The sequence below is a fragment of the Oncorhynchus kisutch genome, unplaced genomic scaffold (assembly GCF_002021735.2).
Source record: "Oncorhynchus kisutch isolate 150728-3 unplaced genomic scaffold, Okis_V2 Okis07a-Okis12b_hom, whole genome shotgun sequence".
Taxonomy (NCBI): domain Eukaryota; kingdom Metazoa; phylum Chordata; class Actinopteri; order Salmoniformes; family Salmonidae; genus Oncorhynchus; species Oncorhynchus kisutch.
This window is the reverse complement of record NW_022261984.1, coordinates 14,091,064-14,116,063: the sequence shown is the minus strand read 5'-3', so window position 1 is coordinate 14,116,063 and position 25,000 is coordinate 14,091,064. Positions and strand designations below refer to the sequence as shown.

Here is a 25,000-nt window from a genome sequence, read left to right as displayed (position 1 = left end):
TCACACAAACACACTGACCTCTCACTCTCTCTCTCACACAAACACACTGACTCTCTCTCTCTCTCTCTCACACAAACACACTGACCTCTCTCTCTCTCACACAAACACACTGACATCTCTCTCTCTCTCTCTCTCTCTCTCACACACAAACACACTGACCTCTCTCTCTCTCTCTCACACAAACACACTGACCTCTCACTCTCTCACTGACCTCTCACTCTCACACACTGACTCTCACTCTCTCACTGACCTTCACTCTCACACAAACACACTGACCTCTCACTCTCTCTCACACACAAACACACTGACCTCTCACTCTCTCTCTCACACAAACACACTGACCTCTCACTCTCTCTCTCACACAAACACACTGACCTCTCACTCTCTCTCTCTCTCTCACACAAACACACTGACCTCTCACTCTCTCTCTCTCTCTCTCACACAAACACACTGACCTCTCACTCTCTCTCTCTCTCTCTCTCTCACACACAAACACACTGACCTCTCTCTCTCACACAACCTCTCTCTCTCTCTCTCTTTCACACACACTGACTCTCTCTCTCTCTCTCTCTCACACACACACTGACCTCTCTCTCTCTCTCTCTCTCTCTCTCTCACACACACTGACCTCTCACACACACACACTGACCTCTCACACACTACACACTGACTCTCTCTCTCTCACACACACTGACCTCTCTTCACACAACTGACCTCTCTCACACACACTGACCTCTCTCTCTCTCTCTCTCACACACACACACACAGACCTCTCTCACACACACACACAAAGTCTCTTCTGAACGTTAGTGTTTTGTATAGAACCATCGCACAGGGAGACCGATATCTCTCAGTCCCTGTCGGCAGGTACCAGCCTCACTCTGTGGTGAGTCTTAGAGACTACAGTACACTGACCAGTACAGTAGTCATTACACTGACCACCACACACACACATACACAGTACAGACCTGTTGAACACAGACCGTGGCCATCAGAGGTTCTCTGGAGAAGCAGAGTTTCAGGTAGCTGAGGATCTCTTCCACACACTGATGAATCAGATAACAGTAATCAATACATCATTATACTACAACTATTAACTAATCAATACATCATTATACTACAACTATTAACTACCTACTATCTAATCAATACATCATTATACCACAACTACTAACTAATCAATTCATCATTATACTACAACTATAACTAACTATATTTATCAATACATCATTATAACAACTATTAACTAATCAATACATCATATATACAACTATAACTATCAATTCATCATTATACTACAACTACTATCTAATCAATACATCATTATACTACAACTACTATTTAATCAATATATCATTATACTACAACTATTAACTAAACTAATCAATGCATCATTATACTACAACTATTAACTAACTACTATTTAATCAATGCATCATTATACTACAACTATTAACTAACTACTATTTAATCAATACATCATTATACTACAACTATTAACTAACTACTATTTAATCAATATATCATTATACTACAGCTATTAACTAAACTAATCAATGCATCATTATACTACAACTATTAACTAACTACTATTTAATCAATGCATCATTATACTACAACTATTAACTAACTACTATTAATCAATACATCATTATACTACAACTATTAACTACCTACTATCTAATCAATACATCATTATACTATACAACTACTAACTAATCAATTCATCATACTACAACTACTAACTAATCAATACATAATTTTACTACAACTACTATCTAATCAATACACCATTATACTACAGCTATTAACTAATCAATACACCATTATACTTCAACTATTAACTAACTACTATCTAATCAATATGTCATTTATACTACAACTATTAACTAACTACTAGCTAATCAATACATCATTATACTACAACTATGAACTAGTATCTAATCAATTTGTCATTATACGACAACTACTAACTAACTACCATCTAATCAATACATCATTATACTATACAACTACTAACTAATCAATACATCATTATACCACAACTATTAACCAACTACTAACTAATCAATACATCATTATACCACAACTATTAACTAATCAATACATCATTATACTACAACTACTAACTAATCAATACATCATTATACTACAACTACTAGCTAATCAATACATCATTATACTACAGCTACTAACTAATCAATACATCATTATACTACAACTATTAACTAACTACTAGCTAATCAATACATCATTATAATACAGCTATTAACTAATCAATACATCATTATACTACAGCTATTAACTAATCAATACATCATTATACTACAGCTACTAACTAATCAATACATCATTATACTACAACTATTAACTAACTACTAGCTAATCATACATCATTATACTACAGCTATTAACTAATCAATACATCATTATACTACAACTACTAACTAACTAGTATCTAATATATGAATTATTATATAATTAATCATAGTTGTGCCTTCATACATCAGATTCTGGTCATTGAGGCCCCTTTATCTACTTACTTGTGGACACCATGTTTATGAAGGAAGTTAGAGGTGGCTGAACTAACCAATGAGAGGCTGAATCTATAGATCAATGAGGGGCTGAATCTATAGGTCAATGAAGGGCTGAATCTATAGATCAATGAGGGGCTGAATCTATAGATCAATGAAGGGCTGAATCTATAGGTCAATGAAGGGCTGAATCTATAGGTCAATGAAGGGCTGAATCTATAGATCAATGAAGGGCTGAATCTATAGGTCAATGAAGGGCTGAATCTATAGGTCAATGAAGGGCTGAATCTATAGGTCAATGAAGGGCTGAATCTATAGATCAATGAAGGGCTGAATCTATAGATCAATGAAGGGCTGAATCTATAGATCAATGAAGGGCTGAATCTATAGGTCAATGAAGGGCTGAATCTATAGGTCAATGAAGGGCTGAATCTATAGATCAATGAAGGGCTGAATCTATAGACCAATGAGGGCTGAATCTATAGATCAATGAGGGCTGAATCTATAGATCAATGAGGGGCTGAATCTATAGATCAATGAGGGGCTGAATCAATAAGTCAATGAAGGGCTGAATCTATAGATCAATGAGAGGCTGAATCTATAGATCAATGAGGGGCTGAATCTATAGATCAATGAGGGGCTGAATCTATAGATCAATGCTGGCTGAATCTATAGATCAATGAGGGGCTGAATCTATAGATCAATGAAGGGCTGAATCTATAGATCAATGAAGGGCTGAATCTAATGAATAGTTGAAGGGATACTTCAGGATGTGGCAATAAGGTCCTTTATCTACTTCCCCAGAGTCAGATGGACTTGTGGACTCCATGTTTATGTCTCTGTGTCCAGCATGAAGGACGTTAAAGGTAGTTTTTGCGAGCCAATGCTAACTAGCGTTAGCGCAATGACTGGTAGTCTACAGGTACAGTAGCAATGCTTAAATGCCAGAATCTCGCAGTATCCCTTTAAGGTTATCAATACGAAAGGTGTTTTAACATGTTTATGAACATGCAGAGTGTTATAACTGGTTTATGAACATGAATAAGTGATCTAACTCATTTATAAACATGGATAAGAGTGATCTAACTCTTATGAACATGAATACGAGTGATCTAACTCTTATGAACATGAATACGAGTGATCTACCTCTTATGAACATGAATAAGAGTGATCTAACTCTTATGAACATGAATAAGAGTGATCTAACTCTGATGAACATGAACAAGAGTGATCTAACTCTTATGAACATGAATACGAGTGATCTAACTCTTATGAACATGAATAAGAGTGATCTAACTCTTATGAACATGAATACGAGTGATCTAACTCTTATGAACATGAATACGAGTGATCTAACTCTTATGAACATGAATACGAGTGATCTACCTCTTATGAACATGAATACGAGTGATCTACCTCTTATGAACATGAATACGAGTGATCTACCTCTTATGAACATGAATAAGAGTGATCTACCTCTTATGAACATGAATAAGAGTGATCTACCTCTTATGAACATGAATAAGAGTGATCTACCTCTTATGAACATGAATAAGAGTGATCTACCTCTTATGAACATGAATAAGAGTGATCTACCTCTTATGAACATGAATAAGAGTGATCTACCTCTTATGAACATGAATAAGAGTGATCTACCTCTTATGAACATGAATAAGTGATCTAACTCATTTATAAACATGAATAAGTGATCTAACTCATTTATAAACATGGATAAGAGTGATCTAACTCGTATGAACATGAATAAGAGTGATCTACCTCTTATGAACATGAATAAGAGTGATCTACCTCTTATGAACATGAATAAGAGTGATCTACCTCTTATGAACATGAATAAGAGTGATCTACCTCTTATGAACATGAATAAGAGTGATCTACCTCTTATGAACATGAATAAGAGTGATCTACCTCTTATGAACATGAATAAGAGTGATCTACCTCTTATGAACATGAATAAGAGTGATCTACCTCTTATGAACATGAATAAGAGTGATCTAACTCTTATGAACATGAATAAGAGTGATCTAACTCTTATGAACATGAATAAGAGTGATCTACCTCTTATGAACATGAATAAGAGTGATCTAACTCTTATGAACATGAATAAGAGTGATCTAACTCTTATGAACATGAATAAGTGATCTAACTCTTATGAACATGAATAAGAGTGATATAAGTATTTATGAACATGAATAAGAGTGATATAAGTAATTTATGAACATGAATAAGTTATAACTCATTTATGAACATGAATAAGTGATCTAACTCTTATGAACATGAATAAGAGTGTTATAACAGGTTTCTAGGAGGTGTATTCGGGTCGCTCTGACCTTTCCGATGTCGTGTAGCGTGGCCATCTCTAGCAGCTGAGACAGAACGTCCAACGTAGAACGCAGGAACCCCCGAACTTCTCGTTGGTGCTGTGGAGGTCCAACGTAACCTAGGAAACACAACAAACACCAACAAGTCAACAACAACAACATTGACAAAGACATAAAGAAACCAAGTGTAGTCAGTGAACACAACTGCAGTTCTATGAAGTATCAGAACTCATGTTGGTTATTTCACACTTTAAAACATCCAGGGTGACTATTCTGATATTTCAGTGCTTCAGAAAAGACCAACTCCAAGAGTCCAAGAGTTGGTGTGTGTGTGTGTGAGAGAGTGTGTGTGTGTGTACCTTATAGTTGGTGTGTGTGTGTGTGTGTGTGTGTGTGTGTACCTTATAGTTGGTGTGTGTGTGCGTGCGTGCGAACCTTACAGTTGGTGTGTGTGTGTGTGTGTGTGTGTGCGTACCTTATAGTTGGTATGTGTGTGTACCTTATAGTTGGTGTGTGTAGCTTTGAGGACGTCGTACAGTTTGAGGTAGGTGGGTAGATGATAGAAGCTCCCAGGGTTGTGGACTTGTTGACGTTAGCCGTGGACCCGAGCTGTCCGCTGGCCTGCCTGCTCACAAACAGGTCATGAAGAGAGGGATCTTTGTGAAGCCCTGGGTTACCTTTCCTTCACACCTTTGACTGAAATCGTTCATTAACGAAGGACTGGTCAGACTGGTCAGACTGGTCAGACTGGTCAGACTGGTCAGACTGGTCAGACTGGACAGACTGGACAGACTGGTCAGACTGGTTAGACTGGTCAGACTGGACAGACTGGCCAGACTGGTCAGACTGGTCAGACTGGTTAAACTGGTCAGACTGATTAGACTGGTCAGACTGGACAGACTGGTCAGACTGGTCAGACTGGTCAGACTGATTAGACTGATTAGACTGGTCAGACTGATTAGACTGGTCAGACTGGTCAGACTGGTCAGACTGATTAGACTGGTCAGACTGGTCAGACTGATTAGACTGGTCAGACTGGTCCAACTGGTCAGACTGGTCAGACTGATTAGACTGGTCAGACTGGTCAGACTGGTCAGACTGGTCAGACTGGTCAGACTGATTAGACTGGTCAGACTGGTCAGACTGATTAGACTGGTCAGACTGGTCAGACTGGTCAGACTGGTCAGACTGGGTACGTATCCTTCACACACCTTTGACTGAAGTTAATAAGAATCCGTTGTTTCTATGAAGTTTAAAGTCGGTGTTTCCTACAGAGATAAGTCGTCAGGAAGTGGACTACTGTACCAGTGTTGGTCTCGCTGCCTTTCTTAGGGCTCATGGGAATGGTGCTTGGCTCTGCTACCTCCTTGCCTTTCCTTCTGATGGGGCTGAGGGAGGGAGCGTTGGCTAGGGACGGCAGGGTGGCCTGGAGGACAGAGGACACACAGAGAGAGAGAGAGCGTTGGCTAGGGACGGCAGGGTGGCTGGAGGACAACACTGAGAGAGAGAGAGAGCGTTGGCTAGGGACGGCAGGGTGGCCTGGGGGGACAGAGAGGACAACACAGAGAAGAGAGAGCGTTGGCTAGGGACGGAGGGTGGACTGGAGGGACAGAGAGGACAACACCAGAGGGAGCGTTGGCTAGGGACGGCAGGGTGGCCTGGAGGGACAGATTATCACTTGATTGACACATTGTTTAGACACACCACACACCTGACACACACACACTGCTTGACGGCGGTCCGGGCGGCGTGTGCGTCCAGCACGTGGGCACAGATGTTGAGTATCTTGAGGATGTGAGAGAAGAGTTGTTCCACAGGACCACCAGGGGGCGCTCCCCCACCGCTGCCCAGGGCTCCTCTGTCTTACCGGGACCGGCCCTACTCCTCCTCCCAGCCCAGGGACTACACATACACTGTGGAGCCGTCGCTGAATGAGAAAGAGTTGTACAGCTTGGTTTGATGTTGGGAAGGACAGCTGAATGTTGTCATTGTGGTATTTGATTAGGATCCCTTATCATCATCCCCATTAATATGTTTCTACAGCAGCAGCTACTCTTCCTGGGGTTTATTAGATCTGTTTCTATAGCAGCAGCTACTCTTCTGGGTTTTTTAGGATCATTATCTGTTTCTATAGCAGCAGGTACTCTTCCTGGGGTTTTATAAGATCATTATCTGTTTCTACAGCAGCAGCTACTCTTCCTGGGGTTATTAGGATCATTATCTGTTTCTACAGCAGCAGCTACTCTTCTGGGTTTATTAGGATATGTTTCTATAGCAGCAGCTACTCTTCCTGGGGTTTTTTAGGATCATTATCTGTTCTATAGCAGCAGCTACTCTTCTGGGGTTTATTAGGATCCCCATTATCTGTTTCTATAGCAACAGCTACTCTTCCTGGGGTTTATAGGATCATTATCTGTTTCTATAGCAGCAGCTACTCTTCCTGGGGTTTATTAGGATCATTATCTGTTTCTATAGCAGCAGCTACTCTTCCTGGGGTTATTAGGATCCCCATTAATCTGTTTCTATAGCAACAGCTACTCTTCNGAAGAAGAATATGTTGGGACGATCGCCTCCGAATCTCTGGAGAGACAGAGTCAGGGAGACAGAGAGACAGAGACAGAGAGAGAGAGACAGAGAGAGAGAGAGAGAGAGAGAGAGAGAGACAGAGACAGAGACAGAGACAGAGACAGAGACAGAGAGAGACAGAGAGACAGAGTCAGGGAGGGAGAGAGACAGAGACAGAGAGACAGAGAGAGAGAGAGAGAGAGAGAGTCAAGGGAGAGAGACAGAGAGACAGAGTCAGGGAGAGAGAGAGACAGAGACAGAGAGAGAGAGAGAGACACAGAGAGAGAGAGAGACAGAGAGAGACACAGAGAGAGAGAGAGAAGACAGAGAGAGAGAGAGAGAGAGAGAAAGAAAGTGTGAGAGAGAGAGAAAGTGTGAGAGAGAGAGAGAGAGAGAGAGAGAGAGAGAGAGAGAGAGAGAGAGAGAGAGAGAGAGAGAGAGAGAGACAAAGAAAGAGTGAGAGAGAGAGAGAGAGGGAGAGAGGGAGAGAGAAAGAGAGAACATCAGACCCTTTTTGGATGGACACATACAATGAGAACAGGAAGTAACTTTCTTAACAAATAGTTTAGAAATCAGACAAGACCTTTTTGGGGTCTTGGTCAAAAGGTGATGAAGGTCTTACCTGAACTGTCCCACCTCAATGTACTCAAACTGCTTCAGCACAAAACCTATGAACACCTGGAACAGAGAGACGAGGTTACAACCACAAAACCTATGAACACCTGGAACAGAGAGACGAGGTTACAACCACAACACCTATGAACACCTGGAACAGAGAGACGAGGTTACAACCACAACACCTATGAACACCTGGAACAGAGAGACGAGGTTACAACTACAACACCTATGAACACCTGGAACAGAGAGACGAGGTTACAACCACAACACCTATGAACACCTGGAACAGAGAGACGAGGTTACAACCACAACACCTCTGAACACCTGGAACAGAGAGACGAGGTTACAACCACAACACCTATGAACACCTGGAACAGAGAGACGAGGTTACAACCACAACACCTATGAACACCTGGAACAGAGAGACGAGGTTACAACCACAACACCTCTGAACACCTGGAACAGAGAGACGAGGTTACAACCACAACACCTCTGAACACCTGGAACAGAGAGACGAGGTTACAACCACAACACCTATGAACACCTGGAACAGAGAGACGAGGTTACAACCACACCGCCTGTGTCTTGTGTGTCTATAAGGTAGCGTTCACACAGGTAGAACAATTCTGATCTTTTCTTCCACTAATTGGTGGAAATCTTAAACACATCAGATCTGTTTCATAACTAATCTGATTGGTCAAAAGACCAATTTGTGAAAAAAATAGATCACAATTGGTCTGCCTGTGTAAACACTCTCTTGTCTGTGTGTGTGTGTATTCTAACCTGGTCTGAGTCCAGCAGACAGTAGTTGACTCGTAGCTGTACCAGCTGCGCCAGCAGGTCTAGGACCTGTCTCTGCAGCGCTACAGAGGTGGAGGTGGTGTACAGTTTCAGAGCCTTGATCACCAGAGGTTCAAACAGACGGATGTGGTTGTGGATCGCATTCTGGAAGACAATCAATATATTAATTAAGTCAGTCAATCAATCAGTCCATTTAAATTCACAAACAGACGAATGTGGTTGTGGATCGCATTCTGGAAGACAATCAATATATTAATTAAGTCAGTCAATCAATCAGTCCATTTAAATTGACAACCAGACGGCTGTAGATCACATTCTGCAAAACTATCAATCAATCAATGAATGTATTCGTAGAGTCACCATGAGTCATCTACCCACTCAGAGTCACCATGAGTTATCTAACCACTCAGTTACCATGAGTCATCTAACCGCTCAGAGTCACCATGAGTTATCTAACCGCTCAGAGTCACCATGAGTTATCTAACCACTCAGTTACCATGAGTTATCTAACCACTCAGTTACCATGAGTTATCTAACCACTCAGTTACCATGAGTTATCTAACCGCTCAGAGTCACCATGAGTTATCTAACCACTCAGAGTCATCTAACCGCTCAGAGTCACCATGAGTTATCTAACCACTCAGTCACCATGAGTTATCTAACCGCTCAGAGTCACCATGAGTTATCTAACCACTCAGAGTCACCATGAGTTATCTAACCACTCAGTTACCATGAGTTATCTAACCACTCATAGTCACCATGAGTTATCTAACCGCTCTGAGTCACCATGAGTTATCTAACCACTCAGTTACCATGAGTTATCTAACCACTCAGAGTCACCATGAGTTATCTAACCACTCAGAGTCACCATGAGTTATCTAACCGCTCAGAGTCACCATGAGTTATCTAACCACTCAGTTACCATGAGTTATCTAACCACTCAGTTCCCATGAGTTATCTAAACCGCTCAGAGTCACCATGAGTTATCTAACCGCTCAGAGTCACCATGAGTTATCTAACCACACAGTCACCATGAGTTATCTAACCGCTCAGAGTCACCATGAGTTATCTAACCGCCTCAGAGTCACCATGAGTTATCTAACCGCTCAGAGTCACCATGAGTTATCTAACCGCTCAGAGTCACATGAGTTATCTAACCAGCTCAGTCACCATGAGTTATCTAACCGCTCAGAGTCACCATGAGTTATCTTACCGCTCAGAGTCACCATGAGTTATCTAACCGCTCAGAGTCACCATGAGTTATCTAACCGCTCAGAGTCACCATGAGTTATCTAACCGCTCAGAGTCACCATGAGTTATCTAACCGCTCAGAGTCACCATGAGTTATCTAACCGCTCAGTCACCATGAGTTATCTAACCACTCAGTCACCATGAGTTATCTAACCGCTCAGTCACCATGAGTTATCTAACCGCTCAGAGTCACCATGAGTTATCTAACCACTCAGAGTCACCATGAGTTATCTAACCACTCAGTCACCATGAGTTATCTAACCGCTCAGAGTCACCATGAGTTATCTAACCACTCAGAGTCACCATGAGTTATCTAACCACTTAGTCACCATGAGTTATCTAACCGCTCAGTCACCATGAGTTATCTAACCGCTCAGAGTCACCATGAGTTATCTAACCACTCAGAGTCACCATGAGTCATCTAACCGCTCAGAGTCACCATGAGTTATCTAACCACTCAAGAGTCACCATGAGTTATCTAACCACTCAGAGTCACAATGACACGTCAACCATATGCTTCACCTTGTAATATGAGTCATGTATTAGAGCTGTACCGTGTGTGTGTGTGTGTATGTGTGTACCTTGTCTCCTCTCTGTTTGGTCACGTTGGTGATACTGGATCTCAGCTGGTTGGACACCTTCTGCATTACATCAAACCACCTGATGGGGACAGATACAAGGAGGGGAGAGATGTGAGTGTGTGTGTGTGTGTATATAACCCTGGTGTGTGTGTGTGTGTGTGTGTGTATATAACCCTGGTGTGTGTGTGTGTGTGTGTGTGTGTATATATAACCCTGGTGTGTGTGTGTGTGTGTGTGTGTGTGTGTGTGTGTGCCCCCACCCTGACGCGTCCTGCTCCTGCTCAGCCTGCACCATGTTCCTGAGGCTGGCGTCGGCCAGGGCCTGGGTGAAGTGTGTGTATATATAACCCTGGTGTGTGTGTGTGTGTACCCACCCTGACGCGTCCTGCTCCTGCTCAGCCTGCACCATGTTCCTGAGGCTGGCGTCGGCCAGGGCCTGGGTGAAGTGTGTGTATATATAACCCTGGTGTGTGTGTAACCACCCTGACGCGTCCTGCTCCTGCTCAGCCTGCACCATGTTCCTGAGGCTGGCGTCGGCCAGGGCCTGGGTGAAGTGTGTGTATATATAACCCTGGTGTGTGTGTACCCACCCTGACGCGTCCTGCTCCTGCTCAGCCTGCACCATGTTCCCTGAGGCTGGCGTCGGCCAGGGCCTGGGTGAAGTGTGTGTAGGGGGCCATGAAACAGTAGTGATAGAGACCAGGTCTCAGGCTGGACGAGCCCAGACGGAGAGCCTTCCCCTGGGATCGACTAGGACCGCCCTGGGCCCCCTCGTACTGGGAGGCTAGGTTGGTACCAAACAACGTCTTCAATAACTGGCGGGAGAGAGGACAGGGTTGAAATGTTACCTTAACGTTCCCTGGGTTTTCCAGAAACACGATTTGTAGATTCCCAGATATTGGAAGGAGTAAATCAGGACATTCTGGGAATGTTAACATTGTTCAACCCGAAGGAGACAGGATATTAAAATCACACACACCAGACTACCGTCTTATCCCTCAAAGCACACACTGACCTCTCACTCTCTCTCTCACACACTGACCTCTCACTCTCTCTCTCACACACAAACACACTGACCTCTCTCTCTCTCTCTCACACACTGACCTCTCACTCTCTCTCTCACACTGACCTCTCTCTCACTCTCTCTCACACTGACCTCTCACTCTCTCTCTCTCTCTCTCTCACACAAACACACTGACCTCTCACTCTCTCTCTCACACACACACACTGACCTCTCACTCTCTCACTGACCTCTCTCTCTCTCACACAAACACACTGACCTCTCTCTCTCTCTCTCTCTCACACACAAACACACTGACCTCTCAATCTCTCTCTCACACACACACTGACCTCTCACTCTCTCTCTCTCTCTCTCTCACACAAACACACTGACCTCTCTCTCTCTCTCTCACACAAACACACTGACATCTCTCTCTCTCTCACACACAACACACTGACCTCTCTCTCTCTCTCTCACACACAAACACACTGACCTCTCACTCTCTCACTGACCTCTCACTCTCTCACACACTGACCTCTCACTCTCTCACTGACCTCTCACTCTCTCACACAAACACACTGACCTCTCACTCTCTCTCTCACACAAACACACTGACCTCTCACTCTCACACAAACACACAGACCTCTCACTCTCGCTCTCTCTCACACACAAACACACTGACCTCTCACTCTCTCTCTCTCTCACACACAAACACACTGACCTCTCTCTCTCTCTCTCTCACACAACCTCTCTCTCTCTCTCTCTTTCACACACACACTGACCTCTCTCTCTCTCTCTCTCACACAAACACTGACCTCTCTCTCTCTCTCTCTCACACACACTGACCTCTCACACACACACACTGACCTCTCACACACATACACACTGACCTCTCTCTCTCTCTCACACACACACACACTGACCTCTCTCTCACACACACTGACCTCTCTCACACACACTGACCTCTCTCTCTCTCTCACACACACACACAGACCTCTCTCACACACACACACAAAGTCTCTTCTGAACGTTAGTGTTTGTATAGAACCATCGCACAGGGAGACCGATATCTCTCAGTCCCTGTCGGCAGGTACCAGCCTCACTCTGTGGTGAGTCTTAGAGACTACAGTACACTGACCAGTACAGTAGTCATTACACTGACCACCACACACACACACATACACAGTACAGACCTGTTGAACACAGACCGTGGCCATCAGAGGTTCTCTGGAGAAGCAGAGTTTCAGGTAGCTGAGGATCTCTTCCACACACTGATGAATCAGATAACAGTAATCAAATACATCAATATACTTACAACTATTAACTAATCAAGAACATCATTATACGACACTGATTAACTACCTACTATCTAATCAATACACTCATTATACCACAACTACTAACTATCAATTCATCATTATACTACCAACTATTAACTAACTACTATTTAATCAATACATCATATACTACAAACTATTACCTAATCAATACATACATTATACTACAACTACTAACTAATCAATTCATCATTATACTCAACTACTATCTCATCAATACATCATTATACTACAACTACTATTTACTCAATTATAGTCATTATACTACACCTATTAACTAAACTATCAATGCATCATATACTACAACTATTAACTAACTAGATTTACTCAATGCATCATTTATACTACAACTATTAACAACTACTATGTAATCAATACATCATTAGACTACAACTATTAACTAACTACTATTTAATCAATATATCATTATACTACAGCTATTAACTAAACTAATCAATGCATCATTATACTACAACTATTAACTAACTACTATTAATCAATGCATCATTATACTACAACTATTAACTAACTACTATTTAATCAATACATCATTATACTACAACTATTAACTACCTACTATCTAATCAATACATCATTATACTATACAACTACTAACTAATCAATTCATCATTATACTACAACTACTAACTAATCAATACATAATTTTACTACAACTACTATCTAATCAATACACCATTATACTACAGCTATTAACTAATCAATACACCATTATACTTCAACTATTAACTAACTACTATCTAATCAATATGTCATTATACTACAACTATTAACTAACTACTAGCTAATCAATACATCATTATACTACAACTATGAACTAGTATCTAATCAATTTGTCATTATACGACAACTACTAACTAACTACCATCTAATCAATACATCATTATACTATACAACTACTAACTAATCAATACATCATTATACCACAACTATTAACCAACTACTAACTAATCAATACATCATTATACCACAACTATTAACTAATCAATACATCATTATACTACAACTACTAACTAATCAATACATCATTATACTACAACTACTAGCTAATCAATACATCATTATACTACAGCTACTAACTAATCAATACATCATTATACTACAACTATTAACTAACTACTAGCTAATCAATACATCATTATAATACAGCTATTAACTAATCAATACATCATTATACTACAGCTATTAACTAATCAATACATCATTATACTACAGCTACTAACTAATCAATACATCATTATACTACAACTATTAACTAACTACTAGCTAATCAATACATCATTATACTACAGCTATTAACTAATCAATACATCATTATACTACAACTACTAACTAACTAGTATCTAATATATGAATTATTATATAATTAATCATAGTTGTGCCTTCATACATCAGATTCTGGTCATTGAGGCCCCTTTATCTACTTACTTGTGGACACCATGTTTATGAAGGAAGTTAGAGGTGGCTGAACTAACCAATGAGAGGCTGAATCTATAGATCAATGAGGGGCTGAATCTATAGGTCAATGAAGGGCTGAATCTATAGATCAATGAGGGGCTGAATCTATAGATCAATGAAGGGCTGAATCTATAGGTCAATGAAGGGCTGAATCTATAGGTCAATGAAGGGCTGAATCTATAGATCAATGAAGGGCTGAATCTATAGGTCAATGAAGGGCTGAATCTATAGGTCAATGAAGGGCTGAATCTATAGGTCAATGAAGGGCTGAATCTATAGATCAATGAAGGGCTGAATCTATAGATCAATGAAGGGCTGAATCTATAGATCAATGAAGGGCTGAATCTATAGGTCAATGAAGGGCTGAATCTATAGGTCAATGAAGGGCTGAATCTATAGATCAATGAAGGGCTGAATCTATAGACCAATGAGGGGCTGAATCTATAGATCAATGAGGGGCTGAATCTATAGATCAATGAGGGGCTGAATCTATAGATCAATGAGGGGCTGAATCAATAAGTCAATGAAGGGCTGAATCTATAGATCAATGAGAGGCTGAATCTATAGATCAATGAGGGGCTGAATCTATAGATCAATGAGGGGCTGAATCTATAGATCAATGCTGGCTGAATCTATAGATCAATGAGGGGCTGAATCTATAGATCAATGAAGGGCTGAATCTATAGATCAATGAAGGGCTGAATCTAATGAATAGTTGAAGGGATACTTCAGGATGTGGCAATAAGGTCCTTTATCTACTTCCCCAGAGTCAGATGGACTTGTGGACTCCATGTTTATGTCTCTGTGTCCAGCATGAAGGACGTTAAAGGTAGTTTTTGCGAGCCAATGCTAACTAGCGTTAGCGCAATGACTGGTAGTCTACAGGTACAGTAGCAATGCTTAAATGCCAGAATCTCGCAGTATCCCTTTAAGGTTATCAATACGAAAGGTGTTTTAACATGTTTATGAACATGCAGAGTGTTATAACTGGTTTATGAACATGAATAAGTGATCTAACTCATTTATAAACATGGATAAGAGTGATCTAACTCTTATGAACATGAATAAGAGTGATCTAACTCTGATGAACATGAACAAGAGTGATCTAACTCTTATGAACATGAATACGAGTGATCTAACTCTTATGAACATGAATAAGAGTGATCTAACTCTTATGAACATGAATACGAGTGATCTAACTCTTATGAACATGAATACGAGTGATCTACCTCTTATGAACATGAATAAGAGTGATCTAACTCTTATGAACATGAATAAGAGTGATCTAACTCTGATGAACATGAACAAGAGTGATCTAACTCTTATGAACATGAATACGAGTGATCTAACTCTTATGAACATGAATAAGAGTGATCTAACTCTTATGAACATGAATACGAGTGATCTAACTCTTATGAACATGAATACGAGTGATCTAACTCTTATGAACATGAATACGAGTGATCTACCTCTTATGAACATGAATACGAGTGATCTACCTCTTATGAACATGAATAAGAGTGATCTACCTCTTATGAACATGAATAAGAGTGATCTACCTCTTATGAACATGAATAAGAGTGATCTACCTCTTATGAACATGAATAAGAGTGATCTACCTCTTATGAACATGAATAAGAGTGATCTACCTCTTATGAACATGAATAAGAGTGATCTACCTCTTATGAACATGAATAAGAGTGATCTACCTCTTATGAACATGAATAAGAGTGATCTACCTCTTATGAACATGAATAAGTGATCTAACTCATTTATAAACATGAATAAGTGATCTAACTCATTTATAAACATGGATAAGAGTGATCTAACTCGTATGAACATGAATAAGAGTGATCTACCTCTTATGAACATGAATAAGAGTGATCTACCTCTTATGAACATGAATAAGAGTGATCTACCTCTTATGAACATGAATAAGAGTGATCTACCTCTTATGAACATGAATAAGAGTGATCTACCTCTTATGAACATGAATAAGAGTGATCTACCTCTTATGAACATGAATAAGAGTGATCTACCTCTTATGAACATGAATAAGAGTGATCTACCTCTTATGAACATGAATAAGAGTGATCTAACTCTTATGAACATGAATAAGAGTGATCTAACTCTTATGAACATGAATAAGAGTGATCTACCTCTTATGAACATGAATAAGAGTGATCTAACTCTTATGAACATGAATAAGAGTGATCTAACTCTTATGAACATGAATAAGTGATCTAACTCTTATGAACATGAATAAGAGTGATATAAGTAATTTATGAACATGAATAAGAGTGATATAAGTAATTTATGAACATGAATAAGAGTTATAACTCATTTATGAACATGAATAAGTGATCTAACTCTTATGAACATGAATAAGAGTGTTATAACAGGTTTCTAGGAGGTGTATTCGGGTCGCTCTGACCTTTCCGATGTCGTGTAGCGTGGCCATCTCTAGCAGCTGAGACAGAACGTCCAACGTAGAACGCAGGAACCCCCCGAACTTCTCGTTGGTGCTGTGGAGGTCCAACGTAACCTAGGAAACACAACAAACACCAACAAGTCAACAACAACAACATTGACAAAGACATAAAGAAACCAAGTGTAGTCAGTGAACACAACTGCAGTTCTATGAAGTATCAGAACTCATGTTGGTTATTTCACACTTTAAAACATCCAGGGTGACTATTCTGATATTTCAGTGCTTCAGAAAAGACCAACTCCAAGAGTCCAAGAGTTGGTGTGTGTGTGTGTGAGAGAGTGTGTGTGTGTGTACCTTATAGTTGGTGTGTGTGTGTGTGTGTGTGTGTGTGTGTACCTTATAGTTGGTGTGTGTGTGCGTGCGTGCGAACCTTACAGTTGGTGTGTGTGTGTGTGTGTGTGTGTGCGTACCTTATAGTTGGTATGTGTGTGTACCTTATAGTTGGTGTGTGTAGCTTTGAGGACGTCGTACAGTTTGAGGTAGGTGGGTAGATGATAGAAGCTCCCCAGGGTTGTGGACTTGTTGACGTTAGCCGTGGACCCCGAGCTGTCCGCTGGCCTGCCTGCTCACAAACAGGTCATGAAGAGAGGGATCTTTGTGAAGCCCTGGGTTACCTTTCCTTCACACCTTTGACTGAAATCGTTCATTAACGAAGGACTGGTCAGACTGGTCAGACTGGTCAGACTGGTCAGACTGGTCAGACTGGTCAGACTGGACAGACTGGACAGACTGGTCAGACTGGTTAGACTGGTCAGACTGGACAGACTGGCCAGACTGGTCAGACTGGTCAGACTGGTTAAACTGGTCAGACTGATTAGACTGGTCAGACTGGACAGACTGGTCAGACTGGTCAGACTGGTCAGACTGATTAGACTGATTAGACTGGTCAGACTGATTAGACTGGTCAGACTGGTCAGACTGGTCAGACTGATTAGACTGGTCAGACTGGTCAGACTGATTAGACTGGTCAGACTGGTCAGACTGGTCAGACTGGTCAGACTGATTAGACTGGTCAGACTGGTCAGACTGGTCAGACTGGTCAGACTGGTCAGACTGATTAGACTGGTCAGACTGGTCAGACTGATTAGACTGGTCAGACTGGTCAGACTGGTCAGACTGGTCAGACTGGGTACGTATCCTTCACACACCTTTGACTGAAGTTAATAAGAATCCGTTGTTTCTATGAAGTTTAAAGTCGGTGTTTCCTACAGAGGATAAGTCGTCAGGAAGTGGACTACTGTACCAGTGTTGGTCTCGCTGCCTTTCTTAGGGCTCATGGGAATGGTGCTTGGCTCTGCTACCTCCTTGCCTTTCCTTCTGATGGGGCTGAGGGAGGGAGCGTTGGCTAGGGACGGCAGGGTGGCCTGGAGGACAGAGGACAACACAGAGAGAGAGAGAGCGTTGGCTAGGGACGGCAGGGTGGCCTGGAGGACAACACTGAGAGAGAGAGAGAGCGTTGGCTAGGGACGGCAGGGTGGCCTGGGGGGACAGAGAGGACAACACAGAGAGAGAGAGAGCGTTGGCTAGGGACGGCAGGGTGGACTGGAGGGACAGAGAGGACAACACAGAGAGGGAGCGTTGGCTAGGGACGGCAGGGTGGCCTGGAGGGACAGATTATCACTTGATTGACACATTGTTTAGACACACACACACCTGACACACACACACACCTTGACGGCGGGTCCGGGCGGCGTGTCGTCCAGCACGTGGGCACAGATGTTGAGTATCTTGAGGATGTGAGAGAAGAGTTGTTCCACCAGGACCACCAGGGGGCGCTCCCCCACCGCTGCCCAGGGCTCCTCTGTCTTACCGGGGACCGGCCCTACCTCCTCCTCCCCAGCCCAGGGACTACACATACACTGTGGAGCCGTCGCTGAATGAGAAGAGAGTTGTACAGCTTGGTTTGATGTTGGGAATAGGACAGCTGAATGTTGTCATTGTGGTATTTGATTAGGATCCCCATTATCATCATCCCCATTATATGTTTCTACAGCAGCAGCTACTCTTCCTGGGGTTTATTAGGATCTGTTTCTATAGCAGCAGCTACTCTTCCTGGGGTTTTTTTAGGATCATTATCTGTTTCTATAGCAGCAGGTACTCTTCCTGGGGTTTATTAGGATCATTATCTGTTTCTACAGCAGCAGCTACTCTTCCTGGGGTTTATTAGGATCATTATCTGTTTCTACAGCAGCAGCTACTCTTCCTGGGGTTTATTAGGATATGTTTCTATAGCAGCAGCTACTCTTCCTGGGGTTTTTTAGGATCATTATCTGTTTCTATAGCAGCAGCTACTCTTCCTGGGGTTTATTAGGATCCCCATTATCTGTTTCTATAGCAACAGCTACTCTTCCTGGGGTTTATTAGGATCATTATCTGTTTCTATAGCAGCAGCTACTCTTCCTGGGGTTTATTAGGATCATTATCTGTTTCTATAGCAGCAGCTACTCTTCCTGGGGTTTATTAGGATCCCCATTATCTGTTTCTATAGCAACAGCTACTCTTCCTGGGGTTTATTAGGATCATTATCTGTTTCTATAGCAGCAGCTACTCTTCCTGGGGTTTATTAGGATCATTATCTGTTTCTATAACAGCAGCTACTCTCCCTGGGGTTTATTAGGATCATTATCTGTTTCTATAGCAGCAGCTACTCTTCCTGGGGTTTATTAGGATCCCCATTATCTGTTTCTATAGCAACAGCTACTCTTCCTGGGGTTTATTAGGATCATTATCTGTTTCTATAGCAGCAGCTACTCTTCCTGGGGTTTATTAGGATCATTATCTGTTTCTATAACAGCAGCTACTCTCCCTGGGGTTTATTAGGATCATTATCTGTTTCTATAGCAGCAGCTACTCTTCCTGGGGTTTATTAAGATCATTATCTGTTTCTACAGCAGCAGCTACTCTTCCAGGGGTTTATTAGGATATGTTTCTATAGCAGCAGCTACTCTTCCTGGGGTTTATTAGGATCTGTTTCTATAGCAGCAGCTACTCTTCCTGGGGTTTATTAGGATCATTATCTGTTTCTATAGCAGCAGCTACTCTTCCTGGGGTTTATTAGGATATGTTTCTATAGCAGCAGCTACTCTTCCTGGGGTTTATTAGGATCATTATCTGTTTCTATAGCAGCAGCTACTCTTCCTGGGGTTTATTAGGATCCCCATTATCTGTTTCTATAGCAACAGCTACTCTTCCTGGGGTTTATTAGGATCATTATCTGTTTCTATAGCAGCAGCTACTCTTCCTGGGGTTTATTAGGATCATTATCTGTTTCTATAGCAGCAGCTACTCTTCCTGGGGTTTATTAGGATCATTATCTGTTTCTATAACAGCAGCTACTCTTCCTGGGGTTTATTAGGATCATTATCTGTTTCTATAGCAGCAGCTTCTCTTCCTGGGGTTTATTAGGATCATTATCTGTTTCTATAGCAGCAGCTACTCTCCCTGGGGTTTATTAGGATCATTATCTGTTTCTATAGCAGCAGCTACTCTTCCAGGGGTTTATTAGGATATGTTTCTATAGCAGCAGCTACTCTTCCTGGGGTTTATTAGGATCATTATCTGTTTCTATAGCAGCAGCTTCTCTTCCTGGGGTTTATTAGGATCATTATATGTTTCTATAGCAGCAGCTACTCTTCCTGGGGTTTATTAGGATCATTATCTGTTTCTATAGCAACAGCTACTCTTCCTGGGGTTTATTAGGATCATTATATGTTTCTATAGCAGCAGCTACTCTTCCTGGGGTTTATTAGGATCATTATCTGTTTCTATAGCAGCAGCTACTCTTCCTGGGGTTTATTAGGATCATTATCTGTTTCTATAGCAGCAGCTACTCTTCCTGGGGTTTATTATGATCGTAAACTGTTTCTATAGCAGCAGCTACTCTTCCTGGGGTTTATTAGGATCATTATATGTTTCTATAGCAGCAGCTACTCTTCCTGGGGTTTATTAGGATCATTATCTGTTTCTATAGCAGCAGCTACTCTTCCTGGGGTTTATTAGGATCATTATCTGTTTCTATAGCAGCAGCTACTCTTCCTGGGGTTTATTAGGATCATTATCTGTTTCTAAAGCAGCAGCTACTCTTCCTGGGGTTTATTAGGATCATTATCTGTTTCTAAAGCAGCAGCTACTCTTCCTGGGGTTTATTAGGATATGTTTCTATAGCAGCAGCTACTCTTCCTGGGGTTTATTAGGATCATTATCTGTTTCTATAGCAGCAGCTACTCTTCCTGGGGTTTATTAGGATCCCCATTATCTGTTTCTATAGCAGCAGCTACTCTTCCTGGGGTTTATTAGGATCATTATCTGTTTCTATAGCAGCAGCTACTCTTCCTGGGGTTTATTAGGACACCCATTATCTGTTTCTATAACAGCAGCTACTCTTCCTGGGGTTTATTAGGATCATTATCTGTTTCTATAGCAGCAGCTACTCTTCCTGGGGTTTATTAAGATCATTATCTGTTTCTACAGCAGCAGCTACTCTTCCAGGGGTTTATTAGGATATGTTTCTATAGCAGCAGCTACTCTTTCTGGGGTTTATTAGGATCATTATCTGTTTCTATAGCAGCAGCTACTCTTCCTGGGGTTTATTATGATCATTATCTGTTTCTATAGCAGCAGCTTCTCTTCCTGGGGTTTATTAGGATCATTATCTGTTTCTATAGCAACAGCTTCTCTTCCTGGGGTTTATTAGGATCATTATCTGTTTCTATAGCAGCAGCTACTCTTCCTGGGGTTTATTAGGATACCCATTATCTGTTTCTATAGCAGCAGCTACTCTTCCTGGGGTTTATTAGGATCATTATCTGTTTCTACAGCAGCAGCTACTCTTCCAGGGGTTTATTAGGATCTGTTTCTATAGCAGCAGCTACTCTTCCTGGGGTTTATTAGGATCATTATCTGTTTCTATAGCAGCAGCTACTCTTCCTGGGGTTTATTAGGATCATTATCTGTTTCTAAAGCAGCAGCTTCTCTTCCTGGGGTTTATTAGGATATGTTTCTATAGCAGCAGCTACTCTTCCTGGGGTTTATTAGGATCATTATCTGTTTCTATAGCAGCAGCTACTCTTCCTGGGGTTTATTAGGATCCCCATTATCTGTTTCTATAGCAGCAGCTACTCTTCCTGGGGTTTATTAGGATCATTATCTGTTTCTATAGCAGCAGCTACTCTTCCTGGGGTTTATTAGGACACCCATTATCTGTTTCTATAACAGCAGCTACTCTTCCTGGGGTTTATTAGGATCATTATCTGTTTCTATAGCAGCAGCTACTCTTCCTGGGGTTTATTAAGATCATTATCTGTTTCTACAGCAGCAGCTACTCTTCCAGGGGTTTATTAGGATATGTTTCTATAGCAGCAGCTACTCTTTCTGGGGTTTATTAGGATCATTATCTGTTTCTATAGCAGCAGCTACTCTTCCAGGGGTTTATTAGGATCATTATCTGTTTCTATAGCAGCAGCTACTCTTCCTGGGGTTTATTAGGATACCCATTATCTGTTTCTATAGCAGCAGCTACTCTTCCTGGGGTTTATTAAGATCATTATCTGTTTCTATAGCAGCAGCTTCTCTTCCTGGGGTTTATTCGGATCATTATCCGTTTCTAAAGCAGCAGCTTCTCTCCCTGGGGTTTATTAGGATCATTATCTGTTTCTACAGCAGCAGCTACTCTTCCTGGGGTTTATTAGGATCATTATCTGTTTCTACAGCAGCAGCTACTCTTCCAGGGGTTTATTAGGATCTGTTTCTATAGCAGCAGCTACTCTTCCTGGGGTTTATTAGGATCATTATCTGTTTCTATAGCAGCAGCTACTCTTCCTGGGGTTTATTAGGATCGTGGTCTGTTTCTATAGCAGCAGCTACTCTTCCTGGGGTTTATTAGGATCATTATCTGTTTCTATAGCAGCAGGTACTCTTCCTGGGGTTTATTAGGATCATTATATGTTTCTAAATCAGCAGCTACTCTTCCTGGGGTTTATTAGGATCATTATCTGTTTCTACAGCAGCAGCTACTCTTCCAGGGGTTTATTAGGATCTGTTTCTATAGCAGCAGCTACTCTTCCTGGGGTTTATTAGGATCATTATCTGTTTCTAAAGCAGCAGCTGCTCTTCCTGGGGTTTATTAGGATCATTATCTGTTTCTATAGCAGCAGCTACTCTTCCTGGGGTTTATTAGGATCATTATCTGTTTCTAAAGCAGCAGCTGCTCTTCCTGGGGTTTATTAGGATCATTATCTGTTTCTATAGCAGCAGCTACTCTTCCTGGGGTTTATTAGGATCATTATCTGTTTCTATAGCAGCAGCTACTCTTCCTGGGGTTTATTAGGATCATTATCTGTTTCTATAGCAGCAGCTACTCTTCCTGGGGTTTATTAGGATCATTATCTGTTTCTATAGCAGCAGCTACTCTTCCTGGGGTTTATTAGGATCATTATCTGTTTCTATAGCAGCAGCTACTCTTCCTGGGGTTTATTAGGATCATTATCTGTTTCTATAGCAGCAGCTACTCTTCCTGGGGTTTATTAGGATCATTATCTGTTTCTAAAGCAGCAGCTGCTCTTCCTGGGGTTTATTAGGATCATTATCTGTTTCTATAGCAGCAGCTACTCTTCCTGGGGTTTATTAGGATCATTATCTGTTTCTATAGCAGCAGCTACTCTTCCTGGGGTTTATTAGGATCATTATCTGTTTCTATAGCAGCAGCTACTCTTCCTGGGGTTTATTAGGATCATTATCTGTTTCTACAGCAGCAGCTACTCTTCCTGGGGTTTATTAGGATCATTATGGCCAGGTTCCCGGACTGTGTTAATGTTAAGGTACTAATTATGTCCTAATAACGTTGTACTAACGTTCGACAGGTTTGTAAATAGCTTACCGATTGTTGAAATAAGGTTTTATGAAGGTTGCAATACCGCGAGACAGGTAAACACCTTAATAACATCAAGCAGGTGTATACAGGTTTATCCAGGTGTGTTAACATTCTGTAAACATTATAATAACATCAAGCAGGTGTATCCTGGTGTGTTAACATTATAATAACCTCAACAGGTGTATACAGGTGTGTTAACATTATAATAACATCAAGCAGGTGTATCCTGGTGTGTTAACATTATAATAACCTCAACAGGTGTATACAGGTGTGTTAACATTATAATAACATCAAGCAGGTGTATACAGGTGTGTTAACATTATAATAACATCAAGCAGGTGTATACAGGTGTGTTAACATTATAATAACATCAAGCAGGTGTATACAGGTGTGTTAACATTATAATAACATCAAGCAGGTGTATACAGGTGTGTTAACATTATAATAACATCAAGCAGGTGTATACAGGTGTGTTAACATTATAATAACATCAAGCAGGTGTATACAGGTGTGTTAACATTATAATAACATCAAACAGGTGTATACAGGTGTGTTAACATTATAATAACATCAAGCAGGTGTATACAGGTGTATACAGGTGTATACAGGTGTGTTAACATTATAATAACATCAAGCAGGTGTATACAGGTGTGTTAACATTATAATAACATCAAGCAGGTGTATACAGGTGTATACAGGTGTTGTGTCCAGGTACGTACCAGCGAGCAGGTTCCCAGCCAGCAGCAGAGCATCTTGGTGAGCAGAGAGGTCCAGAGGAAACCAGGCAGAGGACAGTAGAGACATCATCATGTTAGCCATCCCTACTGTTAGACTCCTCTTCCCTTCCTCTAAAGGGCCTGAGCCGGGCTGGGAGAGGCTGGGAGAGAGACAACATCATGTTAGACTCCTCTTCCCTTCCTCTAAAGGGCCTGAGCCGGGCTAGGAGAGGCTGGGAGAGAGACAACATCATGTTAGACTCCTCTTCCCTTCCTCTAAAGGGCCTGAGCCGGGCTGGGAGAGGCTGGGAGAGAGACAACATCATGTTAGACTCCTCTTCCCTGAGCCGGGCTGGGAGAGGCTGGGAGAGAGACAACATCATGTTAGACTCCTCTTCCCTTCCTCTAATGGGCCTGAGCCGG

General features: G+C 41.5%; 1 protein-coding gene, 1 long non-coding RNA gene and 2 other non-coding genes across 4 annotated transcripts in view; all 4 read right to left on the bottom strand.

Moving 5' to 3' along the window:
• The window catches only part of htt (huntingtin), a 142,560-nt gene that overhangs the window by 67,975 nt on the left and 49,585 nt on the right, over nucleotides 1-25,000 (bottom strand). Inside the window, 6 exon segments of the mRNA XM_031814603.1 lie at nucleotides 12,883-12,960; nucleotides 16,937-17,047; nucleotides 17,428-17,555; nucleotides 18,237-18,357; nucleotides 18,664-18,866; nucleotides 24,581-24,738. Of these exon segments, the coding sequence (XP_031670463.1) occupies nucleotides 12,883-12,960; nucleotides 16,937-17,047; nucleotides 17,428-17,555; nucleotides 18,237-18,357; nucleotides 18,664-18,866; nucleotides 24,581-24,738 (799 nt within the window).
• LOC116360232 (small Cajal body-specific RNA 14) lies at nucleotides 814-943 on the bottom strand. Its single transcript, XR_004206993.1, has one exon.
• Nucleotides 9,075-10,983, bottom strand: LOC116360187 (uncharacterized). Its single transcript, XR_004206963.1, has 3 exons — nucleotides 10,950-10,983; nucleotides 10,690-10,768; nucleotides 9,075-9,090 (listed from the first exon to the last, which is right to left on the bottom strand). It is a non-coding gene; the product is annotated as an uncharacterized LOC116360187 (long non-coding RNA).
• Nucleotides 12,726-12,855, bottom strand: LOC116360231 (small Cajal body-specific RNA 14). The gene has a single exon (XR_004206992.1).